At 33.3% G+C, this 24,507-nt stretch overlaps 4 protein-coding genes across 7 annotated transcripts; all 4 read left to right on the top strand.

Moving 5' to 3' along the window:
* The first annotated feature begins 179 nt into the window (after window positions 1-179).
* LOC102626683 (subtilisin-like protease SBT2.6) lies at window positions 180-7,886 on the top strand. Of its 2 annotated transcripts, XM_006474190.4 has the most exons (12): window positions 180-477; window positions 806-887; window positions 1,235-1,449; window positions 2,528-2,672; window positions 2,804-3,198; window positions 3,589-3,684; window positions 3,782-3,854; window positions 4,410-4,695; window positions 5,579-5,904; window positions 6,423-6,690; window positions 6,850-7,131; window positions 7,220-7,886. In XM_006474190.4, the coding sequence occupies exons 3-12, from the start codon at window positions 1,274-1,276 to the stop codon at window positions 7,624-7,626; spliced, it is 2,454 nt and encodes an 817-aa protein (XP_006474253.1). In that variant the 5' UTR covers window positions 180-477; window positions 806-887; window positions 1,235-1,273; the 3' UTR covers window positions 7,627-7,886. The 2 variants fall into 2 exon arrangements, with proteins under 2 accessions (XP_006474253.1, XP_006474252.1); XM_006474189.4 differs by lacking the exon at window positions 806-887 and having other exon boundaries at window positions 181-477.
* A 221-nt stretch (window positions 7,887-8,107) lies between these two features.
* On the top strand, window positions 8,108-11,218 carry LOC102626187 (uncharacterized). Of its 3 annotated transcripts, none has more exons than XM_006474187.4 (7): window positions 8,108-8,261; window positions 8,699-8,792; window positions 9,177-9,296; window positions 9,389-9,467; window positions 9,811-9,897; window positions 10,513-10,575; window positions 10,824-11,218. In XM_006474187.4, exons 2-7 carry the CDS (start codon window positions 8,737-8,739, stop codon window positions 10,899-10,901), a joined length of 483 nt encoding a protein of 160 aa, XP_006474250.1. In that variant the 5' UTR covers window positions 8,108-8,261; window positions 8,699-8,736; the 3' UTR covers window positions 10,902-11,218. The 3 variants fall into 3 exon arrangements, with proteins under 3 accessions (XP_006474250.1, XP_052289109.1, XP_052289110.1); XM_052433149.1 differs by having other exon boundaries at window positions 8,167-8,261; window positions 8,725-8,792; XM_052433150.1 differs by lacking the exon at window positions 8,108-8,261 and adding an exon at window positions 8,315-8,388.
* Window positions 11,219-11,635: 417 nt separating this feature from the next.
* Window positions 11,636-13,741, top strand: LOC102625900 (glutaredoxin-C4). The gene is made up of 4 exons (XM_006474186.2): window positions 11,636-11,909; window positions 12,636-12,709; window positions 13,135-13,233; window positions 13,343-13,741. The coding sequence occupies exons 1-4, from the start codon at window positions 11,740-11,742 to the stop codon at window positions 13,417-13,419; spliced, it is 420 nt and encodes a 139-aa protein (XP_006474249.1). The 5' UTR covers window positions 11,636-11,739; the 3' UTR covers window positions 13,420-13,741.
* A 4,159-nt stretch (window positions 13,742-17,900) lies between these two features.
* LOC102625607 (oxysterol-binding protein-related protein 4B) lies at window positions 17,901-22,481 on the top strand. Its single transcript, XM_006474185.4, has 7 exons — window positions 17,901-18,204; window positions 19,413-19,559; window positions 20,404-20,649; window positions 20,768-20,864; window positions 21,332-21,623; window positions 21,747-21,849; window positions 22,044-22,481. Exons 1-7 carry the CDS (start codon window positions 18,202-18,204, stop codon window positions 22,296-22,298), a joined length of 1,143 nt encoding a protein of 380 aa, XP_006474248.1. The 5' UTR covers window positions 17,901-18,201; the 3' UTR covers window positions 22,299-22,481.
* The last annotated feature ends 2,026 nt before the right edge of the window (window positions 22,482-24,507 follow it).

The raw sequence follows: 24,507 nt of genomic DNA on the forward strand, positions 1-24,507 counted from the left end.
AAAATAAATACGTAATAATTAAATCACGTATACTTCTTATAATTTTATTATATGTTATAATGATTTGTCTATCACTTCTCCATCATCTTCGGCTCCTTGTCTGAAAATCCCAATAAAGGAATTCACAAAATTATTATTATTATTTTAAAATAAATCAGTTTTATATATAAAAGGAAACCCTAACTACCTACCTCGCACTAAACTCACTCACTCTCACTCTTAATACACAGTAAACACTCAACAATATTTTTTTTTTTACTTTCTCTCTCTTAATAAAGCATCCAAATGTGATTCGTTAGATCTCTGTTTCTCATTTTCTGTAATAAGCTTAGGCTCGCATTTTCCTTTAACAAAGAGAGATCCACTGAAACGGCAAATGTGAATGCCGTTTTGTGTGTTGTACTGTATGATCGGGTTGTCTGCTTTGACTGAATACTGATCGTGTTACTGAAGCTTTTCCTTGATTCGTTTTAGCGTGTGAGTTAAACTATGTTGCTTTGGCTTTTTTTTTTTTTTTTTTTTTTTTCCCTTTTTTGTTTGTTTGAAGTGATGATCTTCTTTACTGGCTGAAATGTGAATGGGACCGTTGTTATTCTTTACTTGGATCGTTGATTAAAGCAGCTTTTTTTTTTTTTTCAAATTTTTGGTTTATTTTATATGCTGCCATATGATTTTGCCGATTGAAGATTTGAACTTGAAGGAGTTTTTTATGAATGAATCATATAGCATTTATTTATTTATACATGTGTCACTTGCTCATTGTTGTTGTTGCTAATAAAAAGTGCTTCTCGTTGGTGATCAAAAGTGCTTTCATCTCTCGGATTCATACTTGAACAATCAGTTTGTTCTTCTAAAATCAGCGTGTATCTGCTGTGCTGTTCGTTCAAGTATGTATCCAGCAATCTGATCGTCTTCCAAGTTTTTTTTAATTATTATTATTATTGTTTATTTTATTTTACCTGTAAAAGAATGGATGGATTAGTCTGTTATTTAGTTGGTATGGATTTTGACGAGTTCAGGTGTGAAATGATAATTTTTTTTCCCTTGTATAATTTTTATTAATTTTTAAACTCAGAAATCTCTCCTGGGATGCAGTGGGTTTGAGATTCAATTTTTAGTTTAAAATATTAACTTTAGTCAAACTTTAAGCTTAAGTAATCAGCTGTATTATTGATATGGTCATTTTCATTGTATACTGGGTTCCAATTAACTGTTTGTTATTGCAATGGAACAGATCTTTTGGGCTGCTTAGATTGGCGCTTGATCAGCAAAAATGATTGCAGCTGAATTTTTGTGTATATTTATTGTGTTATTCACCATTTTCATTCTTGGGAGAGCTGAGGTTTACATTGTCACAGTGGAAGGAGAGCCTATTATAAGTTACAGGGGTGGTGATAATGGTTTTGAAGCTACTGCCGTGGAATCCGATGAGAAGATTGACACCACCAGGTATTGGCGACATCATCCACTGAATTCTTTGTCATCACTTTCGGCTTTTTGTAGCCAGCTTGATATGTCTGAACACTTTTTAATAATCCAACCAATGGTATATTGAATTGAACTTTTTTTGAGTGGGGCCTTGGCTAACGACATATCTTTCCTGAAAATGATATTTTTCTTGGTCAATAAATAACAATGTCTAGTGTTGGATTTTTGAATTGACTTTATGTGGCCTTCGGTTATGCTACATTTGTTTACTGGCAAGCTCATGGAAAACAAGTCAAAGCTGGCTGTTGTGGAATTGAATGTGGAACTGTCAAAGTCTAGATTAAAACCAAACCCAGAAATTCAAGCCTTGTTCACCAGCGTGTTTATTAATTTTACCTGGTCCTTTGATGTTCATTGCTATGTAGTAATTAGATGATATTCATCGAGTTTACATGTTAATTGTTAATTAGATTGTATTCACTGAGTTTTTATCAGCCTTTCCAATCTATGGGCACAACCTTTCGATTAGCTGTGACACTCTACTTTCGCACAATTAAGCTCAAGTTTTAAAGAATTATTGCCGTTTTTTAATGTAAAATTTATGGTAATGACTAAGAAGTAAAAGTATGTTTTGCGGACTAGCATAAACAACTCTGATGTGCACATTCTGTAAGTTACCACATGCTTTGGGAGCAGTAATAGAAATATATTCAGATTGTGAACAACATATCCTTCTGTTGAAATATTTACTTATCTTGTGATGTTTGTTAGGAAAATTTTATAATGTTCTGCTATCAATAAAGGAGTAATGCTATTCTTATTGAAAAACATTTTTACTCGTGCATGGATGTGAAAATTTATACATTGAACATGCATCCTAAATGTTTATGTGGCACCTTCACCGTATTTAAAAATATGGGTGTTCTCATTCCACAATCACTATTTATATTTCCTGGTTGAATAATTAAGCTTCTTTTTTCATTATCACATACCCCTTAACACTTGTGATCTGTATGCCCCCTCAAAAATAAACAAGTGCAATGTATTATTGAAAATTTTGTTTTATTACTTACTCTCTTGGCATTGGTGATTCTTTCAGTGAATTGGTCACATCCTATGCCCGTCATCTTGAAAAGAAACATGACATGCTTCTTGGGCTTCTATTTGAGCGTGATACTTACAAAAAGCTCTACAGCTATAAACACCTTATAAATGGTTTTGCAGTTCACATTACCCCTGACCAGGTGAAAGTGGTGAAAGATTCTAATTCTTATGCTTCCTATTTGAATCATTTTTACTAATAAAACAGTTTATCATTTATTGATATTCATTCATTTTGCATTCTAATTGTGACACTGTCCCACTATATTAGTAGGCAGAAATCCTACAACGTGCCCCCGGCGTGAAATCTGTGGAAAGAGATTGGAAGGTGAGGAGACTTACGACACACACCCCTGAATTTTTGGGGCTACCTACTGGAGTATGGCCGACAGGAGGTGGCTTTGACAGGGCTGGTGAAGATATTGTCATAGGATTTGTAGATTCTGGAATTTATCCCCACCATCCAAGCTTTGGAAGCCACCACACTGACCCATATGGGCCTGTCCCCAAGTACAGGGGAAAATGTGAAGTTGATCCTGATACTAAAAGAAGCTTCTGCAATGGGAAGATTATTGGCGCCCAACATTTTGCAGAGGCTGCAATAGCAGCTCGGGCATTCAATCCTGCTGTTGATTTTGCTTCTCCTTTAGATGGTGATGGACATGGAAGGTTAGATACCACGTCATCCTTGAATATCAACGTCAAATTAAATCCCATGATACCATTTGCATTTCTTCCTGAAATGTAACCCCATGAAGGCGTGGATAAAATTCCCATGATACCATTTGCATTTCTTCCTGAAATGTAACCCCATGAAGGCGTGGATAAAATTTTTCATTTTCTTCTTCTTTTTTGAGACTTCTTTAATTCTTTAAGTTGGAAGTAGAAGGTAATCTGATCAGTGACTGTAGTATGATGTCATTTTTGTTCCTCTAACTGCTATAAAGAACATCTTGACAGGACCTTTAGATGCAGTATCCGTATTCTCTTTATATTTGGGCTAGACGTGTCATATTGAATGTCCCTTTTACACTGCCTTTTATGCTTTTTTGATGACAGTCATACAGCAGCTATTGCAGCTGGAAATAATGGTATTCCAGTAAGAATGCATGGCCATGAATTTGGGAGAGCAAGTGGGATGGCTCCCCGTGCCAGGTGGGGATTAATATAATGGCTACAATGCAATCAGATGTTCTGGTACAATCTCTTATTTTTTCAGAGATTTCTGAAAAGTGAAATTATTTTTCCTCAGGATTGCTGTATATAAGGCACTCTACAGGCTTTTTGGAGGCTTTGTAGCAGATGTGGTTGCTGCAATTGATCAGGTGTGTGGTTATCATTCATAGCAAGCAGGACATAAAAAATTATAAGATCCTACTGGTGTTATTTTTGTTTTTGCTGTGATATAGACCATGAGTGGTGGCTGGTCTGTAGGTCATCCATTTTCCCTTCCTTTGCATTGTCTACACATTCTGGATTTTTGATAGATAAGTCATTCCTGTAAAATATAGGCTGCTCATTGAAATTTGGGTAACAGTTTCTCGCTTAGATATTTTCTCCACAATCTGATGTAATCTACATTACGTAGACAAATCATCCTGCTTCTCTTTTTTGTTTGACTCCCTAAGAGAAAGTATTCCATATAATTTCTCTCTTCTTTTTCAAAATGAGAGATCTTTCTCTCTTTAATATTTATAAAGAAAGGGGGAAAAGGACAAATTGTTATAGTTGGCGTGGTAACCAGGTGCTGCTTTCCCTGCTATGCATATAATATGCACTTGTACATATTGGACAACGTGGCTTGCATTCTTTTTGGTTGTTTACATTGGTGGTTACATCTTCGAGCATTAATTTTAATTTGAGAAAACTTCTGTTAACAGGCTGTTCATGATGGTGTGGATATACTTAGCCTCTCCGTGGGGCCAAACAGTCCTCCAGCTACCACCAAGACCACATTTTTAAATCCTTTCGATGTTACGCTTCTTGCAGCTGTGAAAGCAGGTGTATTCGTTGCACAGGCAGCTGGAAATGGAGGTCCTTTCCCCAAAACTTTGGTATCTTACAGTCCATGGATAACAACTGTAGCAGCTGCAATTGATGACCGCAGATACAAAAACCATCTGAACCTGGGCAATGGAAAAATCTTAGCTGGAATTGGGTTGTCACGTAAGTTTATCATTTTCACTAGTTGTTTTCTTATGATATGATAACCTATGGAAGAGGCATTGCTAAACCTCCAGAAGACTGTTATGTAATAACATGAAACAGGTGGCTGATCTCGAAATTGTTAATGAACATGTAGTTCTTGTCCACTTGTTAATTGACATTGAGAAATAGAGGAATTGATAATAACGAAAAGCATCATTTGCTTGTTTCATGTCATTCTGTTTCTCTTTAATTCTTTATACATTTGACATTGTTAATCAATGCAGCTGCTTCATTTTTCCCCAGTTTTATTAGCTCCGTGTAGTCATAACTCAACATTTTTCTAGTGAATTCAAGTTTGACCGGTAGTTATGTTCTGTCGACTTAAGGTTTCACTATTTCATACTGTTCATCAGCAGACACACCCTTGCCGAGTTTCCTGTTGTTTTGGAACACCCTGGTGAGTTCAGGAGTCTCAATACCAAGAAGGATCTATGGATTTTTTACCATGTACTGAGCTGAATCTGGCTAAGAACTTAGTTCTAGAAATTCCTTGAACATTGTTCTTTTCAGCTTTTTGCCCTTTTTCTCTGATTGAATCATTGAAGATCAAAGATCACTAAACTTGATATCGACTCTGGACAGTTTCCAAGTCTTTTTCATGTTGAGTTGAGCTAGGTGATACCTCATCCATTCTTCTGGTGATTTTCATAGGTTTTCTGTTACAGATTGTTTCAATCTCCTTTGGTTTGTTGATTTATCCACACCACAAACACACAAATATGCACTTTTAATTATTTAATAGTTGGTTGTTGAATACTTGCGGTTAGTTGTCTGCTAGGGGCCCTTTTTTTCAGTTCAACATAGAGATTGCCCTGTCTAATTGATTGTTGAATACTTTCAGCTGCGACTCATGGAAATCGAACGTTTACCTTGGTTGCTGCAAATGATGTTCTTCTGGATTCTTCAGTAATGAAGTACAGCGCCTCAGACTGCCAGAGACCAGAAGTGTTAAACAAGAACTTGGTTGAGGGTAACATTCTTCTTTGCGGCTATTCCTTCAATTTTGTTACTGGTACTGCATCCATCAAGAAAGTTTCGGAGACAGCAAAGAGCCTTGGCGCAGCTGGATTTGTTCTTGCTGTAGAAAATGTTTCCCCAGGAACAAAATTTGATCCTGTTCCAGTTGGTATTCCTGGGATACTTATCACAGATGTCACGAAGTCAATGGTAAATAGCTGAACTCTTCTCATTTTGATTCATATTTTGATGTTGATAACTATCAATAACAAGATAGAGGCAAAGTTCGCACTATTCTCTAATGTTGGTAAAACTTGATCAGCAGCAGTACCATTGCTAAGTTGTTTACCATCTTCCATGTAGCATATATTTGTATAGTGCTGAAGATTGTGGCATGTAGTAACTACTGAGTGTTGATAGGCATAAGGTCGACTTGTAGTTTTTGAAGTATGAATTGGAATAAGAAAATATATATAAGGACTTAAAATGGAGCAAAAATTATATTACTGATCCTGCTTTATTCAATTAACTTTTGGTATGCCTCATTTGCAATCTTGATAATAACTATTCCATAGCTAAGTTTCTGCTCTCTTGTACCCCAGGAACCTCTTTTTTTCTTGGCTAACCACACCATCCCCTATCCCCTCACCTGACCTCTTGTCCATTTGTTTGCTCTGGCTTGTTCCTGATTCTTTTGTGTCCGGTGTTTGGGCAAATCTTTATTCTAGGATCTTGTAGACTACTACAACACCTCTACAACAAGAGACTGGACTGGACGAGTGAAAAGTTTTAAAGGTACAGGTACCATAGGAGATGGTTTGATGCCTATTCTCCATAAATCAGCACCGCAGGTGGCATTATTTTCTGCTCGAGGGCCCAATATAAAAGATTTCAGCTTCCAAGATGCAGATCTTCTCAAGCCAGACATTCTGGCTCCTGGCTCTCTCATTTGGGCCGCTTGGTCTCCAAATGGAACAGATGAAGCTAATTTTGTGGGTAAGTCTTGTAACATTTTAAGTTGTCTTCATGGCTATCAAATGCAAGAACTTAAACAGTGTGTCGATGAGAGAGGAATATGAAAATAATTTCTCACACTTATACAATATATGAAAAACTCTTGCATTCTAAGCTAAGCAGTTTGTTTGCTTTGAGCAGGAGAAGGATTTGCCTTGATATCTGGAACCAGTATGGCTGCACCACATATAGCCGGGATAGCTGCTCTTGTGAAGCAGAAGCACCCTTATTGGAGCCCAGCTGCTATAAAATCAGCATTGATGACCACAACAACGAAGTTGGACAGAGCAAGTAGGCCTCTTCAAGCACAACAATATTCTGAAACAGAAGCCATGAAGCTGGTTACAGCTACACCATTTGACTATGGGAGTGGCCATGTCAATCCAAGAGCTGCCTTGGATCCTGGACTCATATTTGATGCAGGTTTAATTCGTCTTTTAATAAATTTGTTTGACTTGTCTTGTCTTGCTCCTATTTACTTCCTAACTTCTCCAAATTTATTTTCTGACAGGTTACGTGGATTACTTGGGATTCTTGTGCACGACTCCCGGCATAGACATTCACGAGATAAGAAACTACACAAACCAACCCTGCAACTACTCAATGGGCCACCCGTATAATTTCAATACTCCGTCAATCACAGTCGCCCATCTTGTGAAGACTCAAGTAGTTACACGAACAGTCACAAATGTTGCCGAAGAAGAAACCTACTCGATGTCCGCCAGGATGCAACCAGCCATTGCCATTGAAGTCAACCCTCCAGCCATGACTCTGAAACCTGGTGCTTCACGGAAGTTCACTGTGACCCTCACTGTGAGATCGGTGACCGGCACGTACAGTTTTGGGGAAATTTGCATGAAAGGAAGTCGAGGGCACAAGGTAAATATCCCGGTGATAGCTCAGGGAAATTGGCGATGAATTGACTGATGAGATGCGTTGGGGTCAATGTTAGTTAAGTTGTATCGTTGTAATATTCTTTTGTAATCTGTGGTAATAAGATAGCTATAAGGCCAAATATATATGGTCTCAAATATATATGTGGAGTAGTTGTAAAGATAACAAGTACAAGGGGGAGACGCCTAGTTTCTTCCATTCATAAGTTTTGCTTATTAGTCTAGTAATTCGAGATAAATTGCTTCTTAATTCCCCTTTTATGATTTATGAGAAAAGGTTTCTTACATAGTGATCGCCAAAGCTTGTACTCTTGATCATTTTCAAATTCTTAACATTAATCCCGATGATATGGCGAAGAACCAATGAAGCAATCACAAACGTTAATCTGCTTGTAGAAGGGAAGCTGTGCATTCGGCATATATAGAATTATACACGTCTGTTTTTCTATCAAACCAAATATGTACGTCGAAACCCGTAAAGCTTAAACGACAACTCGTCTGTCTTAAATTAAATTAAATTAAAACGGTAAATTACATCCAAACCCCCAAAGTTTTCCATAAATATCGGAGACACCTCATGAACAAAATAAGTGGACTGGCCATTCTCGTCAGCTTTTCTCTTTTCAATATCAAACGATCCAAACGCAGCTTCTGTGACAGGTTCTTCTTAATCATATATCGAGTTTTTGGTCCTTGTGTTTGCTTGTTTTTATTGCATGGCTATAAATACTTCTTGTATTAAAATGCCGCTGCCTTTTACTTAATTTTCTCAGCAACCAAATGCAGTGTAAGCTTTGTTTTTAGTATTAACATTTCATTAAATGCTAATATGATCCGGGGTAGCTGCGTTCTATTATATAGAGAAATGGGTTTCTGTTGAAACTTGTAAAGAAGTGACCCTTATCCATTTGATATGTAACACATGGTTCATGTTCGATCAAATGTTTCAAATAATTTTCTCTATGACTGACACTCGTGTGTTGCGTGCCAATTGCTTGATGAAATGGTCCAGTTAGTTAATGGGAATTAATTAACAAGAGGCATGGATTTGAGCTTTTAACGCATGTATTTGTTACTCTTTTATTACCAACTTGCAGGATAATCGAAAATTTGATATCGTTTAGTGCTGAATTTGATGGAGGAGCATTCAATTTTTCACAGACTGATCAGTCATCTTCGTTCAACGTGCAAGTATGAACATTTTGTTTCCTTCTTTCTCCAAGAGTTTATAAATATTTTGATTTTTATTCTCATGGAGATACTGGTCGTTAATGCTTCAGGTCTTTTACTGTAATTATTGACCTCTTTTTATACACTTTTAAAAATTGACTATAAACTGTCTCTGAAATTCCACCTCCAAAATAAGTAATATATTTGAAATTTAGAATACATATCTGGAAAGAATGAGTACAAGCTCTATATCCAATATGAAATCTATCGTCTTTATAATGTAAGTCTACTTTTGGAAGAGATGTCTTCAAATTTGTTTATAATGTTGTTTGCAACTCAGTGCTATGTTAGTGTTCATCTCCTATATTGTTCATGAATTCACATGTCATTTTACAAAAATTCCAGGTATTACACTGGCTATCCGAAGGATCTTGGGCCATCTCGTGTTATTCATTTCACTTCAGAGCGTGAATTTGTCCATATCCTTCATCAAGGCTATCCTGTTGTAGTTGCATTTACTATTAGGTGATTTGGAATTGAGCAATCTTCCCTTCTCTATTTTTTGTTCTTTAATATTTCAAACTCTGTCGATCTAACCATTCATTTCTAATGATCAGGGGTAACCTCACCAAACACCTTGACCGAGTACTGGAAGAAGCTGCTGCTGAGTTTTATCCACATGTAAAATTTATGCGAGTAAGTGGTTTGTGCTTTTGTCATCTGCTGAAAGAGACTGTTCAGACAAGCATGATATAGATCATGAAACCCATGCACAATTTTATATGCGGTTTCAATGATAGATCTGAACCTGGTATCAGATTCTGCCACCTTGGGTAGTGCACACATTAAAGACTATCTTTAGTTAAGGCATATGATTGTCTCTTTTTGCATGCTATAGCTCCCCGTCAATCCCTCTTCTGCATTTCAAGTAATATGTGATCATCATTAAACACATGACAATTCTTATCTTCTGAAGCACTACTTTAGCATTCTTAAGTTTTTTTCTCATGATCTTTTGTTTTGGTGCTTGTTTTTCCAGGTTGAGTGTCCAAAATATCCTGGATTTTGTTTAACAAGGCAGAGGAAGGAATATCCATTCATCGAGATATTTCACAGTCCAGAACAAGTATTGTGACTCCTACCTGCATTTGATTTTCATATATATTGCTTGTCTCTACCTCACATCTTTGCCTCCATCAACAATCGGCTGGTTGAAAATGATCGAAGTGGCATATTGAGAATGGAGGAATAATTGTTCTCGAAAATTCATAAACTAAGCACTTGATGAAATTTAATACCGATTTCAATGAAGTTGACTTCTCTTTATGATGAAGAAAGTTTTTCAAAACAAAATCTTTTGTTTTATGTTTCTTATGAAATGAGCCCATATAACTTGCTTAAGTGTTTGAAAAATGTCATGCGTGAGTTGAATAATCTCCTAATACTTTGCTTTATATTTAGTTGCAGTAGTGCATCAATGATATGGATATGTCTATACAACTTGTGAAACAGAGGTTGAATGGTGCTTATTCGCTTATGCTTTTGGATTTTAATTTTTCATGCAAGGCGTACGCATTTATTCTCTAGCACCCTTTGTGACTGTAATTGTTCCCAATCTGTTCAACATGTCTTCCAAGCATTTGGCTGCCAGCTTGTCTTGTTGAAATGCTATGCCATGTTATTTACTGCTTAATGTGAGTTGAGATTCCCATTCAGTGATCTGTCTCCTTTTATGATGCAGGCAAGTACCCGAGAAAGGGGTGCTGATCCAAATATAACAAAGTACGCTGTTAAAGTTCTACCCGTAAGTTACTAGAACTTATTTTTCTTTTCCTTCATTGTGTTAGTATATAATAGGTTCTATAATCTCTTAATTTGTTTATTCTACTCTGTACTCGAGTTGGTTTTACCTTTACTTTTCTAAATAGGAAACCTCAAAGTTCTGTGGCAACAATTTTTCTTTAAATATCTGTTGTTTAAATCTGTTTTATTTTTGTTTACCCCAATGTAATTTTGTTTTTTCCCCTTGTTTCTGAATTCCCACGCATCCAGTTCAACTACGACCTCAGTGCATATGGATTTCGAGAATATTTCAAACGGCAGGGAATAAGGTCATCAGATCCCAAGTAAAGTTTGGTATATATATTAGAGAGTCCAGTCGGCTTCAAATTATATGGATTGAGACAACACTTTGTTTAGGTTGATTATCACAGTGCCGTTGCAATAAATCTATAATATGGCCTACGTCCGCACGGTTGATGCCCAAAAGTGGTTTTTTTTTTTTATTTTAAATTTTACATATATTTATATGAAATTTCATTAACACTTTCTATTTGTTAATATACATTACAGGTCTATTGATAGTTGCATTATAATTCTGCTAGGACTTGTCCGGTCAAGTTGTAGTCCATCCCCGAAATGAATTTGGATATAGTGTTATTTTTTTCTTTTACAGTTGTGATTGATAATTATTTGATAAGAATGTATATGTAGTAAAATATCTATCATAAAGTGTAGAAATATATATGTGGTATAAGGTATTTAAAAGATGAGTACCAGCTACATCTTTCGAAGTAGATTTAAATTTTCATTCTCAATTATAAGAGGCAAAGAGATGACAAATTAGGACTTAATTTAATAGTAATTTTTAATAAAATTCAAGATATTTTTACAAATAACTTAATCAATCATCCTGTCATTTTTTAAATGAAAAAGAGAGTAAGTTAACATTTTTATATTATGAGAATAAGTTAAAATTTTCGTGTATTTTTGAAATAAATTGAAGACTGTCATTTTATAAATAAAGAATAAATTGAAGTTTAGCCAGAAAATAAATATACACAAGAATATAAAAGCATTCTATAATGTGAATTTATGCGCTAATAGGCATTTACAAAAAATATCTAAAAAACCAACTCCGCTGCCTGCACCTCTTCTGCGCGGTCTCCGGTGCAGCATCAGACTCATCATGACGGCGAGAAGACTAACACCAATGATCTCAGTACTAACGTTAACGATTGCGACGCTTCTCTTCTGGGCATCATTTTCCGGAGCTTCTGCCAAATCTTCAGAAGCTGCTTTTGTCGAAAAGACTGTCTCTTCCCACAAGATCGTCATCTTCTCCAAGTCTTATTGCCCGTACGATCCTTCTTTTTCTATACTATTATTCTTTATTTACTATTTTACCTTTTATTTTTTCGGTCTCCATTGAAATTTGGGGATCTGGGTTTGGTTTACTTTTTCAAAATTTGCCTTTTTTATCATTTGGTAGCTCATCAGACTGTTCTTATTTGCAATTTGTGAATGTATGGTGCAGTGCATTACTTTAATTATTAATGATTTGAGTCAAAAATAAAAAATGGCAATGGCAACGAACAAAAATGTACGGGGTTTTATTGACCCTTCACTTGTTTATTTGCTGCTGATGATTATAGATAGGGTTGATCATGTGTAGAATTCATGATCTCCACAAAGCTAACTGACATTGTTGTCACTAGTGAATTCTACTAATTTTTTAATCACTCATTTGGTCAAGATCTCATATTTATTTTTCAGCTCCTTCACACAATTATGGAGTTGGATTTTACTCAGGTGTATTTGATTTTATTGCAAGTTGAAACTTGTCTGAAGTAATTGCTTTTAGGGCATGATTACATTACATAATTCGGATTAGTTTTCTGGTGGTAATATACACTTTCCATGACGTTATGGATTAGAATCTCATTTTAACTTTTTAGATGCTGAAAACACTTGATTTTTTTCATGGAGTTGTGCATAAATGTGTGTGCGCGCATCGCATGAAGTGTTTCTTCTTTCATTTTTTTGTTTACTTATTTCTCTCTCTGTGTGGGTTATTATTTGCAGATATTGTAGGAGGGCTAAATCTGTATTCAAAGAGTTGAACATGGCTCCTCATGTAGTCGAGCTTGATGAGAGAGGTTTGTTTAAAAATACTCTGTTGATATTTTCATACAGTACAAGAAAATGATAGACCCTATTGTGCACTAATTTAGGATGCTGTTTCTGGTATAAGAGCTGATACATAGAAACTGCTGGAAGAGAAGTGAAACACAAGGCACCTGGATCTGTAAATAAGCATTCAACAATCTTACTGTTCCGTTTCCTTGTTTGTAGCATTTATGATTGATTGGTTGAACACTGATTCCCACAGACAATAGCCTTTTAACATATATTTGGATTTGATGACTTAACTGCTTAGGGCTATGGCATCTTGCTTTTGCTTTAAGCTTTCATGATATCTCATATTTTGACTGAAAGCCTTAATAGTCTGGAGTTCATGCACCTAGCATAGTGTTCCTAATGGACCAGGAGTGACTGAGAATAATTGCCTTACCAATTGCAGATGATGGCTGGAACATTCAGGATGCCTTGGGTGAGATGGTTGGGCGGCGCACTGTACCACAGGTGTTCATAAATGGAAAGCACATTGGAGGCTCAGATGGTAAGTAACTTAATTTATATTGTAACATATTTTACTTGCCTTTTATCTTTCCAAAGTAAAAGTTCTTACACAAAACTCACCTGATTGCTGCATGATATGATTGTCTCAGATACTGTTGAAGCTTATGAAAGTGGGAAACTAGCTCAGCTTTTAGGTATTGCAGCAAGCGGCAAAGATGATCTCTAATTGCTTCGAGATCAATGCCAATTGGGGATCTGTCTAAAGCTTTGATGCACTGCTCTGAAGAACGAGGATGATCTCTGAGGCAATAATAGGATTTCTATTATTAGTATTCAGGGTAAGTACTTGTTGTGTAACTCTTTTTCTTTTACCTGGAAGTCAATTAGGGATATACATTAATCATAATAAGTCACCGTTATCAAATTTTAACCGATACACGTGCATTTGTCCGTTGTACCCCTTTTAGTGTTGTTGACAATTGTCACAGTTCATGGTGTTCCCATATTTTACGAAAACCGGGGCTTTGTGCCCCATTTTTGTACCTTAATTGACGTCGTCCATTGAGGGTATAAACTATAGACTTCTACTGCATGATGGCCTTCAGTGAGGATGGCTGCTGGGGCAGAAGCAGAACCATGCACATGCCAGGGGCCTTGGTCCTCAAAGCTGAAATAGCTCCTGGAAAAATAAACGATTAAATTGAAATTGTTATTCTTTTCTATGAATATTTTAAGTTCGGCCCACTCATTTTTTTCAACAAAGAAACTATATGGTGCGCGATTGCGAGCATCTGAATATAATCTTGTTTTGTTACGGCCTACAAATCTTTATAGCTTTTTCATTAACACGGCCACCCCACCATAGCACCGTTTATCTCCTCATTTAAACATACTCATAATTTCACAATGTAATAATTCCCATCAAACCAAAATCGTGATTCCATATCATTGGACGGAAGACAGAAAGGTATGACAATAAACTCTCAATTAAAGTTATTTCGCTAGATTAGAACACAAGCTTTATAATATTAATTGATTTTTAATAATTCACTCGTCAATTGAACCTGGTATCGCGATGGGCCAAAATTTTGTACCCAAACGCAAATTATGGGCATAAAAGCTTCTTCGTGTCATAGCCATATACCACACAGATACCACACAGACACAATGAAAAAGTCTTGCACGGTACAAGCCCAGTACAGCAGAAGCTGGATAGCCTTTAATGAGAAAATAACAATTGTCTCACAACAACACTTGGGTGGGCCTTGCATTCAACACGATACTGACGCCCGGCATTACACGGCGGTTCTGCTCTTGCACTGCATTCATTGAAGGAAAAAGACTTGTTTCTGCTTGCTACGGGAAAATCTTCTTTTACTTTAATTTAAGTTTCAAGGTTAAAAATGTTAATTTGATATAATTCTATTAACTTTCAATCAATAATTAATAATTTAGTGGTTGACAGATAATTTTTATTAATTTAAAATAAACGATTAATATATTTTAAAATATTATATTATTTTTTTATAACAGAGTAAATATATGGTATGTAAATGATAATTTTTCTTATAAATATATTTTTATATATTTACCTTTATATACTAATACCCTATATATTTTTATACTAATGGGTAGGGGAAGTATTTATAATTATATAAATATATTTTATCTAAATATTAATACGCTGAATCTGAGGGGAAGTGACTAGAAATTACCCTAATTCATTAAAATGACGAGAGTAAACAGTAAAGCGATAGGCTTGTACCGTACAAACGTTGCTTTCTCGGTGTGGCGAATCCACCAAGATTGTAAACAAGTTGTTAACGACGGACTTAATCTTCTACTAATGCACCCTTAATGCATTGTCTGTGATTTTAACATTGGCTTTTTAAGTCAACACCCCACTTTCACTTGTAGAAAATTTTCTCCAGGCAGATTGTAGAATCAAGGCCCAGTTTGGTTCATTTTCTTTTCGCCTTTTTTCACCTGCAATATCAAAGCTCTCAAAAGCTCTTCAAATGGTATGTATGTATATATAATTGTATATGTATCTCTCTCTTTATCTCTGTTTTTTTTTTCATTTTGGCTTGTATTTTTTAGTTTATAAACAGAAAAAAAAAACAAAAATGAAAATAACAACTTGTTTTTATGTTATTAAACAGGTATGTTTTAATGAAAGGGAAAAAAAACATTGCTTGATCGTCAAAAAAGTATATTTCTGGTTATTGTGAAAGTGATTTTACAAAAGATCCCAAGAATTGTGTGTTTGGTGATTAGGTTTACTTAGAGTTTTTATTTTGGTATTGCTTTAGCTTCAAGATATAATCAATTACATATTTCTTGCAAGCTAAAATTTAGTAGCAGTAAATAGGGTATTTCTGATATTGTCCAAACGAGACTAATTTGACGTAAAGTTACAAACTTGTTTGCATACTCAAACGTTATTTTAGCAAGGCAGCGGATGCGTCCTTTCAGACATTAGTGGGGATAGACCTCAGGTGCGTCACAAATGGAATGAGCTTATAGGACGACGCTGGTCCTACTGATTTCCTTAGCAACGCGCAAAATTTTCATAATTATAAATATATAAAAATAGTACCGAGTACAAACTGAAAGCCGCAATTAATATTTGCTTCTAATATTCAAATTTCAATAGTAACTTTTTTTTTCAACCATATGGTAATAAAATACATGAATAATGAAATACTAAAGGAGTGAATCTTTTTTTTTTTTTTTCAATCGTTAATAACTAGAATTCTATGTTTGTAAATTTTTATTTTATCAGATTAATTTGATTAAGTTACAATTGATTTTTTTATTAGTTCGGATTATATTAGATTTCAATTGGTGATTGGATCATATTACATTCAGAATATAAAAATCTATATATGATGGCTTGGACTTAAATTTAATAAATTTAGTGTATTTGAACTATTAAACACCCATAAAGCTTACTAGGCCCCCTAATGTAAGTGTCGGTGTTTAGAACGTGTTATTTTAGCAACCACATGTGCAATTGGATAATCACTCTTTACCATATAATTTTTTGAAAAAAACAATATTATCCTTTATTTTATCAAATATTGATTAACTAGACGGATGCTGGTCGGAACTAATTTGGCACAAAGTGATAAATATGGACCGAAATGCTACTTCTACAAACTGATTTTGATAAAATCAATGCGACTTCATTTAAAGAATACACTAAGAACTTATTTGTTTAGATAAATGAACTCTGAAATTTTATAAATTTCAGATTTTTTAAAATAATTTATTCATTTATTTTTGGTACCTTATAATTGATTTTTAAATATTTACATTTGAATTAAAAAAAAAGAGTTGTTGTGACTTTTATTTGAATAGAAAAGATCTGAATGAGAAGTAAATATTATATCTTAAAAATATCTCTATTAAATATATTTATTTCCTAAACTATAAAACTTAATCCCTTTTTCATTTTGATTTATAAGGATAGAAATATCAAACAATCATGTTTAAAATATTTTTTTTTACTTATGAAAACAACAAAATGCTACTTATGTTTAGATATTAAAAAAATATTATTTATACATTTATATTCAAATACATTTAGATTTCAACTACATTTAAACCGATTTAGATTTTGAAAGAAAAAAAAAATGCTATCTAAATAATCAGACCACAACTTAATTGTTTATTTTCAAGCCCTTAACGGCATATAATTTGTCTAGTTAGTGACCGGCCTGGCAATTTTGTCTATTAATATCTTTAAAAAAATCCTTTTTTTTAATTTAAAAAACCCCAATTTTCATCTTTTTTTTATAATCGATGTAAAAGAATAAATGATACTAAGTATTAATGATGTTTAAATTTTGACATTTTATGATTTTATGTACATTCCCATCCAAATGGAACGGGTTCAAAGCTAAAAGAATGGAGAAGCGAAAATGAACAAAATAGAGAAAGTCAAAAGTAAAAAACAAAGGCCAGATGAAGTGACTTTTAAATTGCTCCACTACTTTCAAAAATTGGGGTTCATAAAAAATAAATAAATAAAAGGAAGGAAAAAAAATTGAGCTTCAAAATGCAAAAACGCGTTTGCTTAGGGAAAAAAAAAAGTTTAAATGATCATTTTCTTGTTTTAACCCCAATTTTATATTTCTTGTAGAAGTTGTCCTCCTCAATTTGGTTAACAAATGGAATAAGGTCAACAAATGTCTTATAAATAATAATTTAAAAAATATTTACACTACATAAATAAAAAGATGAAAATCCCTCTAGAAAAAGTAAAAAGCCAATTCCAACAAGAAACTAAGTAAATATGGAAACAACCAATAATAATCCCAATAATAGATATTCACACGAACAAGTTTTGATTGCTCAATTAAGTTTAAGCCCTTACATGTTAGTAAAATTACACATAAGCACCTAATTGGTATTTTCTTTTTATGCGGGTTCCAATCCTTGGTGGGTTCCTCAAATACCTCAATCCTGATTCGGTGAATCCGTTAAGGACTTTTAATCAAAGCAGTTACTTGACTGTTATCTTTTTGAAAATTTGAAGCAAATGAGGTCCTTCATAAACCGATTTCAAGGATATAACATTCGAATTACTTTTTTTTTTTCCTCAAAGAGATGGACTCGTATGAACCACGAAGCATAAATTTTCTTTCTTAGTGTGATTTTATAAATATACAGGGACTCGTATGTTATTGCTCGAAATTCACGAACAAAATCAAAATAATAGAATCAACCCGAATTTACAAAAACAATAATGCAAAATATTGACAAAATAAAGAAAGACGAGCCATCTTTTGTCATTTGTAAAATTCCTGTCTCCACTTATAAAATACAAAGAAGCATACGATAAACAAGCACATAGGTTTTGTGTACTAACAAGAAGGAAACAACTCCAATCAAAACCGTCCTTTCACCATTAATTTAGAAAATTTTCTCGGCAGGAGATTGCAGAAGAAGCAAGGCCCTGTTTGGTTGAACGAAAAAGTCTTTCCGTAACTCCTCAAATACAATGGTATGCATACATATCTCCTTCTTTCTATCGTTAACTCCGCTTTCCTGTTAATTTTGCTCTGAAAATAAAAAAGAAAAGAAGCATGAAAATAAAACTGTGTTTTATGTTCTTAAATAGGCTGTTTTCCGGCAAATGGAAAAGTAGCTTTCGAACGTCAACAGGCATTATTATTATATGCATGTTCGTGGGTGCGCAAAATTGCTTTTCAAAAGAAGCTTAGAAAGATTTTTGGTTGGCGTTAATTGCTTCAACTTTAAGATCGAATCAATTACATGTAGCGCATTTTTTAGCCTATGCCTTGTGATCGGATTTGGTTTTGTCCAATCTAATTAAGAATATTATTAACAATAGGGAATTCTGATACAGCAAGAAAATCTTTACAGTTTAAAATTTTGCCACAGTTTTGTTGGGTTTGGTTTGGTGGCAGGGCATTATCTTTATTGAAATAAAAAAGATAATTGTTTTTCGTGCAATACGAGTGCGTAGTAAAATTTAGAATTTAAGTGGGAATTTTATTTGGGGGTTCCTATCAATCTCCCTCCCCGCAGTCCCACGTAGGGTTTTGAAAACAATAAAGTTTGATCACACACACACACACACGGATAAATAAAAACAAAGTTCACTGATCAATTAGCAAAACCAAGGCTGGCTGGCTCTATATGCTTTTTTAGTTTTCTTTTCTTTTCTTTCTTTTTTTATTGGTTTTGTCTAGATTCGTTTAGTATCTTCTTACAAAGCGGCCTGCCTTCTGCACTATCGAGCTTATCGATTAAATATATTAATCTTGTGTTAGTTGGCTAATTAATCATTCATGATCTAATATGTTACTTTAAAAGAGTACTGTCAAAAAATTAGTCATTCATGATCTAATAAATATTAGTTGATCTCGCTTTAAAACAAATATATCTATATATATATATATATATATATATAGTTGATTTGGTAACTTTTAGTTGTGAAAACGACTGTTAATTACTTATCTAATATATACAACATTAGCAATTGAGAGAGCTAAATTGATTAGATTAGCAATTAAAAAGTTTTCTAGATCGCAGTCGTATAAAAATAAAGAAGAATACGTTAGGTTATTTCGTCTTCACACTTTGATCTTTACTAGCAATTGATTAGATTATTCCCGTCAGAGAATCTTCTCATTTTGTTTCAAGACAGAATAATTTGATAAAATTATATGGTACGGTGTGGTGCAGGTTAAGGAAGAGATAAATGTTGTGCTCACAAAGCCACTATCGTTGGATGGAGAATCAAATGATGATTTCAGAGCTCCGAATATTCTTCAACGCGTTTTAAGTTTATTTAAAAGTGTACGACCAGGAACAGATGTCACCCGGTTCAAGGCAAGTGTACTTTTTAAGTTTTTCAAATTTAATTAATTTTAGAGTAATATTAGTTTAGTCTTTATAATTTAATTTAAGTGTCTATTTAATCTTTATATTTTAAAAAAATTATCTTTACAATAATATTCTTGACATTAATCAATTTAACTGTAAGGAAATTAATTAACAAATTAACCAATAAATAACAATATTTTTTGTACCTTGCAATTTTTTTTTTTTTAAATAAATTGATATCAATCAACTTAAACTAGTGTGTAACATCTTCACAATAATCTTATTAATAATTATTTATAAAAACATAATTTACCAAATTAATCCTAAAAATAAAATAATAATAAAATTTTATAAAATTTTTTATTTTACTTTTAAGGCTAACTTGATAAACTAAATTTTTTTTCTTTTCATTAATATCCCAAAGAATAAATTTTTCCAAGGTTATTATATAAAAAGAAAGAAAAAGTGAGAGTAGGAATATAACATATTTAACAGTAGGGATGTCTTAAAGTATGTTTTTAAAATATAGCGGCTAAATAGACTCTTATGACAAAATATAAGAGGATCAAAATTCGCTCATTATCTGATAATATATTGAACAAATAACTCAATTTCTTATTGGTAGTTAATAAATAAAAAATATGAAGTGAAATCCTATCCTTAATTTTAATATTCATTAAAAATTACAAAATTTAACAACAAGAATGAGGAAATAAAATCTAGTAAACGATATTTTCTTGTAGAATCATCAGAAGTTAAAATTACTTTCGTAATTTGAAATTATAACTAAACTTCCTTTCCGTCGGGAATTCCGACTACTTGATGGTTAATAATTTCTCGACAACTTCAGCTGCCAGCTATCTTCAACTTGCCCAAATCACACCTCCAATGTTTCGGAGAACTAGTATATTGCATTGGCAATGACATGCTGAGCAAATGCAACAGCTTGGAGAGCCCCCTGGAAAGATTTACAGCCGTCGTAGCTTGGAGCATATCGATGAATCGACCTCCTGTTTTCGGCTCTGCTCCTTACAACCCTGTTCTTGGAGAAACTCATCATGTTTCTAGAGGAAACCTCAATATTCTACTCGAGCAGGTATTATCTATAGAAAATGCCAAACATTTGTGAGACAGGAATTTTACTTGTGAAATATACATAGAGCGAATGAGTGGTAATTGCTATTCTATTTGTGGTTACTGGTACTGCCTTGCAGGTTTCACATCACCCCCCAGTTACAGCTCTTCATGGAACTGACGAGAAGGAAAATATTGAAATTATTTGGTGCCAGCATCCTGCTCCCAAATTCTACGGTACCCATTTATCCCAATTTATATAGGTGTTGATACTTAATTTTGAGACTAAATATATATGTTTCAATCCGAAATTTTAAAATGTAAAAGTCTAGAAAAATGCATAAATTATACGGTTTAATGCGCTTTAAGTTTTAAGCCTCTTAAACTCCACGGTCTTAAAGCGTTCTTAGGATTTTTCTTGTACTTTAAAATCCCGAATTAGATATATAAACTTAAGACAAACATGAGTACTTTTCATGTGCAAATATCCAACTGCATGCTAAATTGTTAGCTAGTGACCAAATAATAACCATAAAAATTCATAAACTCCATCCAATGTAGATCTTGTTGTTTAGATCTAATTGCTAGCCACAAATTACGTGCTGGTTAGGTTGTCAACTCCGGAGGATTTTTTTAGACAAGCATTCAACATTATGTTTTCAACTATCATACATCATTTAGCATTACATAGAGATTGTTACTAGGTGCTTCGGTGGAAGCTGAGGTGCATGGAAGAAGGCAATTGAAGCTCCTTAATCACAATGAAACTTATGAAATGAACTCACCAAAGCTATGCATCAGATTTCTTCCAGTTCCTGGAGCTGATTGGGTTGGCAATGTGAAAATCAAATGCTATGAGACTGGCCTAGAAGCTGAATTATTTTACAAAGCCAATCCTTTTATAGCGCTTAGAAGAAACCATAGGGCTGTTAAAGGAAAAATCTACAACTCCTCGTCATCCAAGATTCTTTATGAGATTGACGGCCATTGGGATAGGTAGTACATTATCCAAGTACTCTTCGAAATTACTGATTTCTGTTTTTCCGATTTTCTGGTGTTACATAATCTCAGTTAATTGCTTATTGTACTGATTTGTCCCTTCTATTTCAAAAACTTTAGAACTGTCTCACTGAAGGACGTCAACAATGGGAAAAGTACAATTATCTACAATGCTAAAGAAGTTCTTACTGGGTTGAAAGCACCCATTGTAAAGGATTTGGAGGTACGTATGAACATTCATCAAATGCTAATTAATCTTTGTATTTTACAAAAAACAAACTTAAATTTGGTGAAATGCTCATGCGGGCATCTGCATTTTATAAGGCACACAATAATATAATCCAAAAGGAATTTGATAACATAAATCACATATCAAATTACTGCTCACACACCTTAATATAATTTGATTTTTTTCAGGAGATGTGGCCAAGTGAATCAGCGGCGGTGTGGAGCGAGGTGAGCCAATATATAATGAGGCAAGATTGGGAGAAAGCTAGCGAAGCAAAGAAAGCTGTTGAGGAAAAGCAGAGGAAACTACTGAGAGAGAGAGAATCAGCCGGAGAAACTTGGGTTCCAAAGCATTTCACTGTTACCTGTAACAAGGAAAGAGGTTGGGACTGCTCATCTATTAAGAAAGTTGTGCCACCAGCTCCAATTGTTGTTCCCCTTTAATTTTTTCAACTTGCAGTGTATTATTTAATTATCTGGCTAGACCATATATTGCAGTAAGCAATACAAGGATTCTGTAGAATTAGTTTTCAGAGTGATCTATGATTACCAAATTATTGTCATATCATTTCACATTATTAGTATGTTAAATAACAATTTGCGTACTTAATTTATAGTACAGTAATATTATGCTTTGCCATAGCCAGAGCAGCCTCGCTTAATTTCTTGAAAAGCAGGACAAAGAATTTCGGGCTGGGCCATCATGGGACTGTTCCACCCAACCTGTTTGACACCTCTTAGAATGTAAGGGAAAAGGGTATCGCGACCTTTAAATAAGTATTAAATTGTTCTCCAAGCACATTTTGGTGGTCCTTTTTTTCTTAATTTAAATAGACTTAAATTATTTTTATAATATCTGAATATGAATAATCTCAAACTTTGAAAATAAGTATTCAATTATTGGTTATTTCCCACCTAAGAAAAATTTAAAAATCAGTAATATTATATATGTGCCCTTACAATATTAAATGTTAAATAAATAACGAATATTTCAAAAAATATAAATAAGATATTATTTTATCATAACATAAATCATGTTCAAGCAAATACAGCCCTTTACTGTTTTAAATTAGAACACGTCAAACAATTTAATTATAATTTATGATGTTTACATGAAAAATGCCAATAAAAATTGTAGAGACAAATAATGCTAATTCGAAGAAAATAAAATTATAAAAATTATAAAAATTATAATGATCTACTACATATCATAAGTATAGAGATAACAATGGTGCTAAGTAGTAGATTTTATTAAGGTAAGGATAAAAATAAGTTAATTTGATAGAAATATTTCGGAGAATATTTTTTAATGATGTGATTTGGACTTTTTAGATTAAGCAAAAGGTTTAAAAAAAGTTACTTAAATATAATCAACTTATTAGATTAAGCAAAAGGTTTAAAAAAAGTTACTTAAATATAATCAACTTATTAGATTAAGCAAAAGGTTTAAAAAAAGTTGATTTAATAACTTAATGACTATAATTTTTTATTAAGTTGAAAAAAATAAATAGATTTACTAACTTAACTGATTAAAATTAAGTGAATTATATCATTAAGTTAAAAAATAAATGGCTCGTTAGACTCCCATCACAAGAAGTAAACACTCACACCTTTTTCCTTTTTATTTTTCTTATGGAGAAAATTGTATTATTTTACATTTGGGTAATGCATTGTATCAACTTATCAAGTGGTGATTATGGTTAATGAAATATCTATTCAAATAAAAAACTAGAGAGGAGAATAATATTTTGAAAGCTTTGCATGACTCCTCTATATATAAAATACAAGTAGTTGTAGCCGTTTTCCTAAATTCAATTTGAATTAGTCATTCACTTTTTTTATGTAATTTGAATTAAGGAAAATTATCAGGCATATACCCTTAAACCCATTTAAACGTACTACAACATTTTTCACGTATATCACTCATATACCCTAAGTTGACAAAACACTTCTGCCGTCCACCAATCTGTTAACTGCCGTTAGAAAGTTAACAGAATTATGGCAAATTGACTATTTCGCCCTTGAAACTTAAAATGAGGTAAAAAGATAAATTTACTCCAAAAATTAACCTAAATTTTCAATACACATTTTTTTATTAAAAAAATATGAATTATTAATGGTACATATTATTAACAATTATTTGTAAAAAATATCCATACTATACCATAAAAAATATTAACAACATATTATTTACAATTATACATATTATACCATAAAAGTTTCAGTTGGAGCTTATAGGAGTAGATCTTCAAAAATTTAGGTTAAATTTTGGAGGAGTAGATTCGGTTGTAAAGTAGCGTTTTTTTAGCAATTATTAACAATTATCCGATAGATGAGATGACGTGTCATTTTGATCAATATGTATCATATGACATGTCATTTTTTAATAGGTAAATGAGATGACATGTCGTTTTTTTAATCAAAGTTTCTTTCATCTTAAAAGACTAGATTACCCTTATGATGTTAGTGATTTCAAATGGCAGTTAACGGATTGGTGGACGGCATAAGTGTTTTGTCAACTTAGGGTATACGAGTGATATACGTGAAAAATATTGTAGCATATTTGATATGGGTGTCATTTAAGGGAATGTGACTGATAATTTCTCGTAAATTAATTATCCATACTAACTTAATTCAATTTAAACTTGTGATC

This window comes from Citrus sinensis, chromosome 9 (genome assembly GCF_022201045.2).
Source record: "Citrus sinensis cultivar Valencia sweet orange chromosome 9, DVS_A1.0, whole genome shotgun sequence".
Classification (NCBI taxonomy): Eukaryota; Viridiplantae; Streptophyta; class Magnoliopsida; order Sapindales; family Rutaceae; genus Citrus; species Citrus sinensis.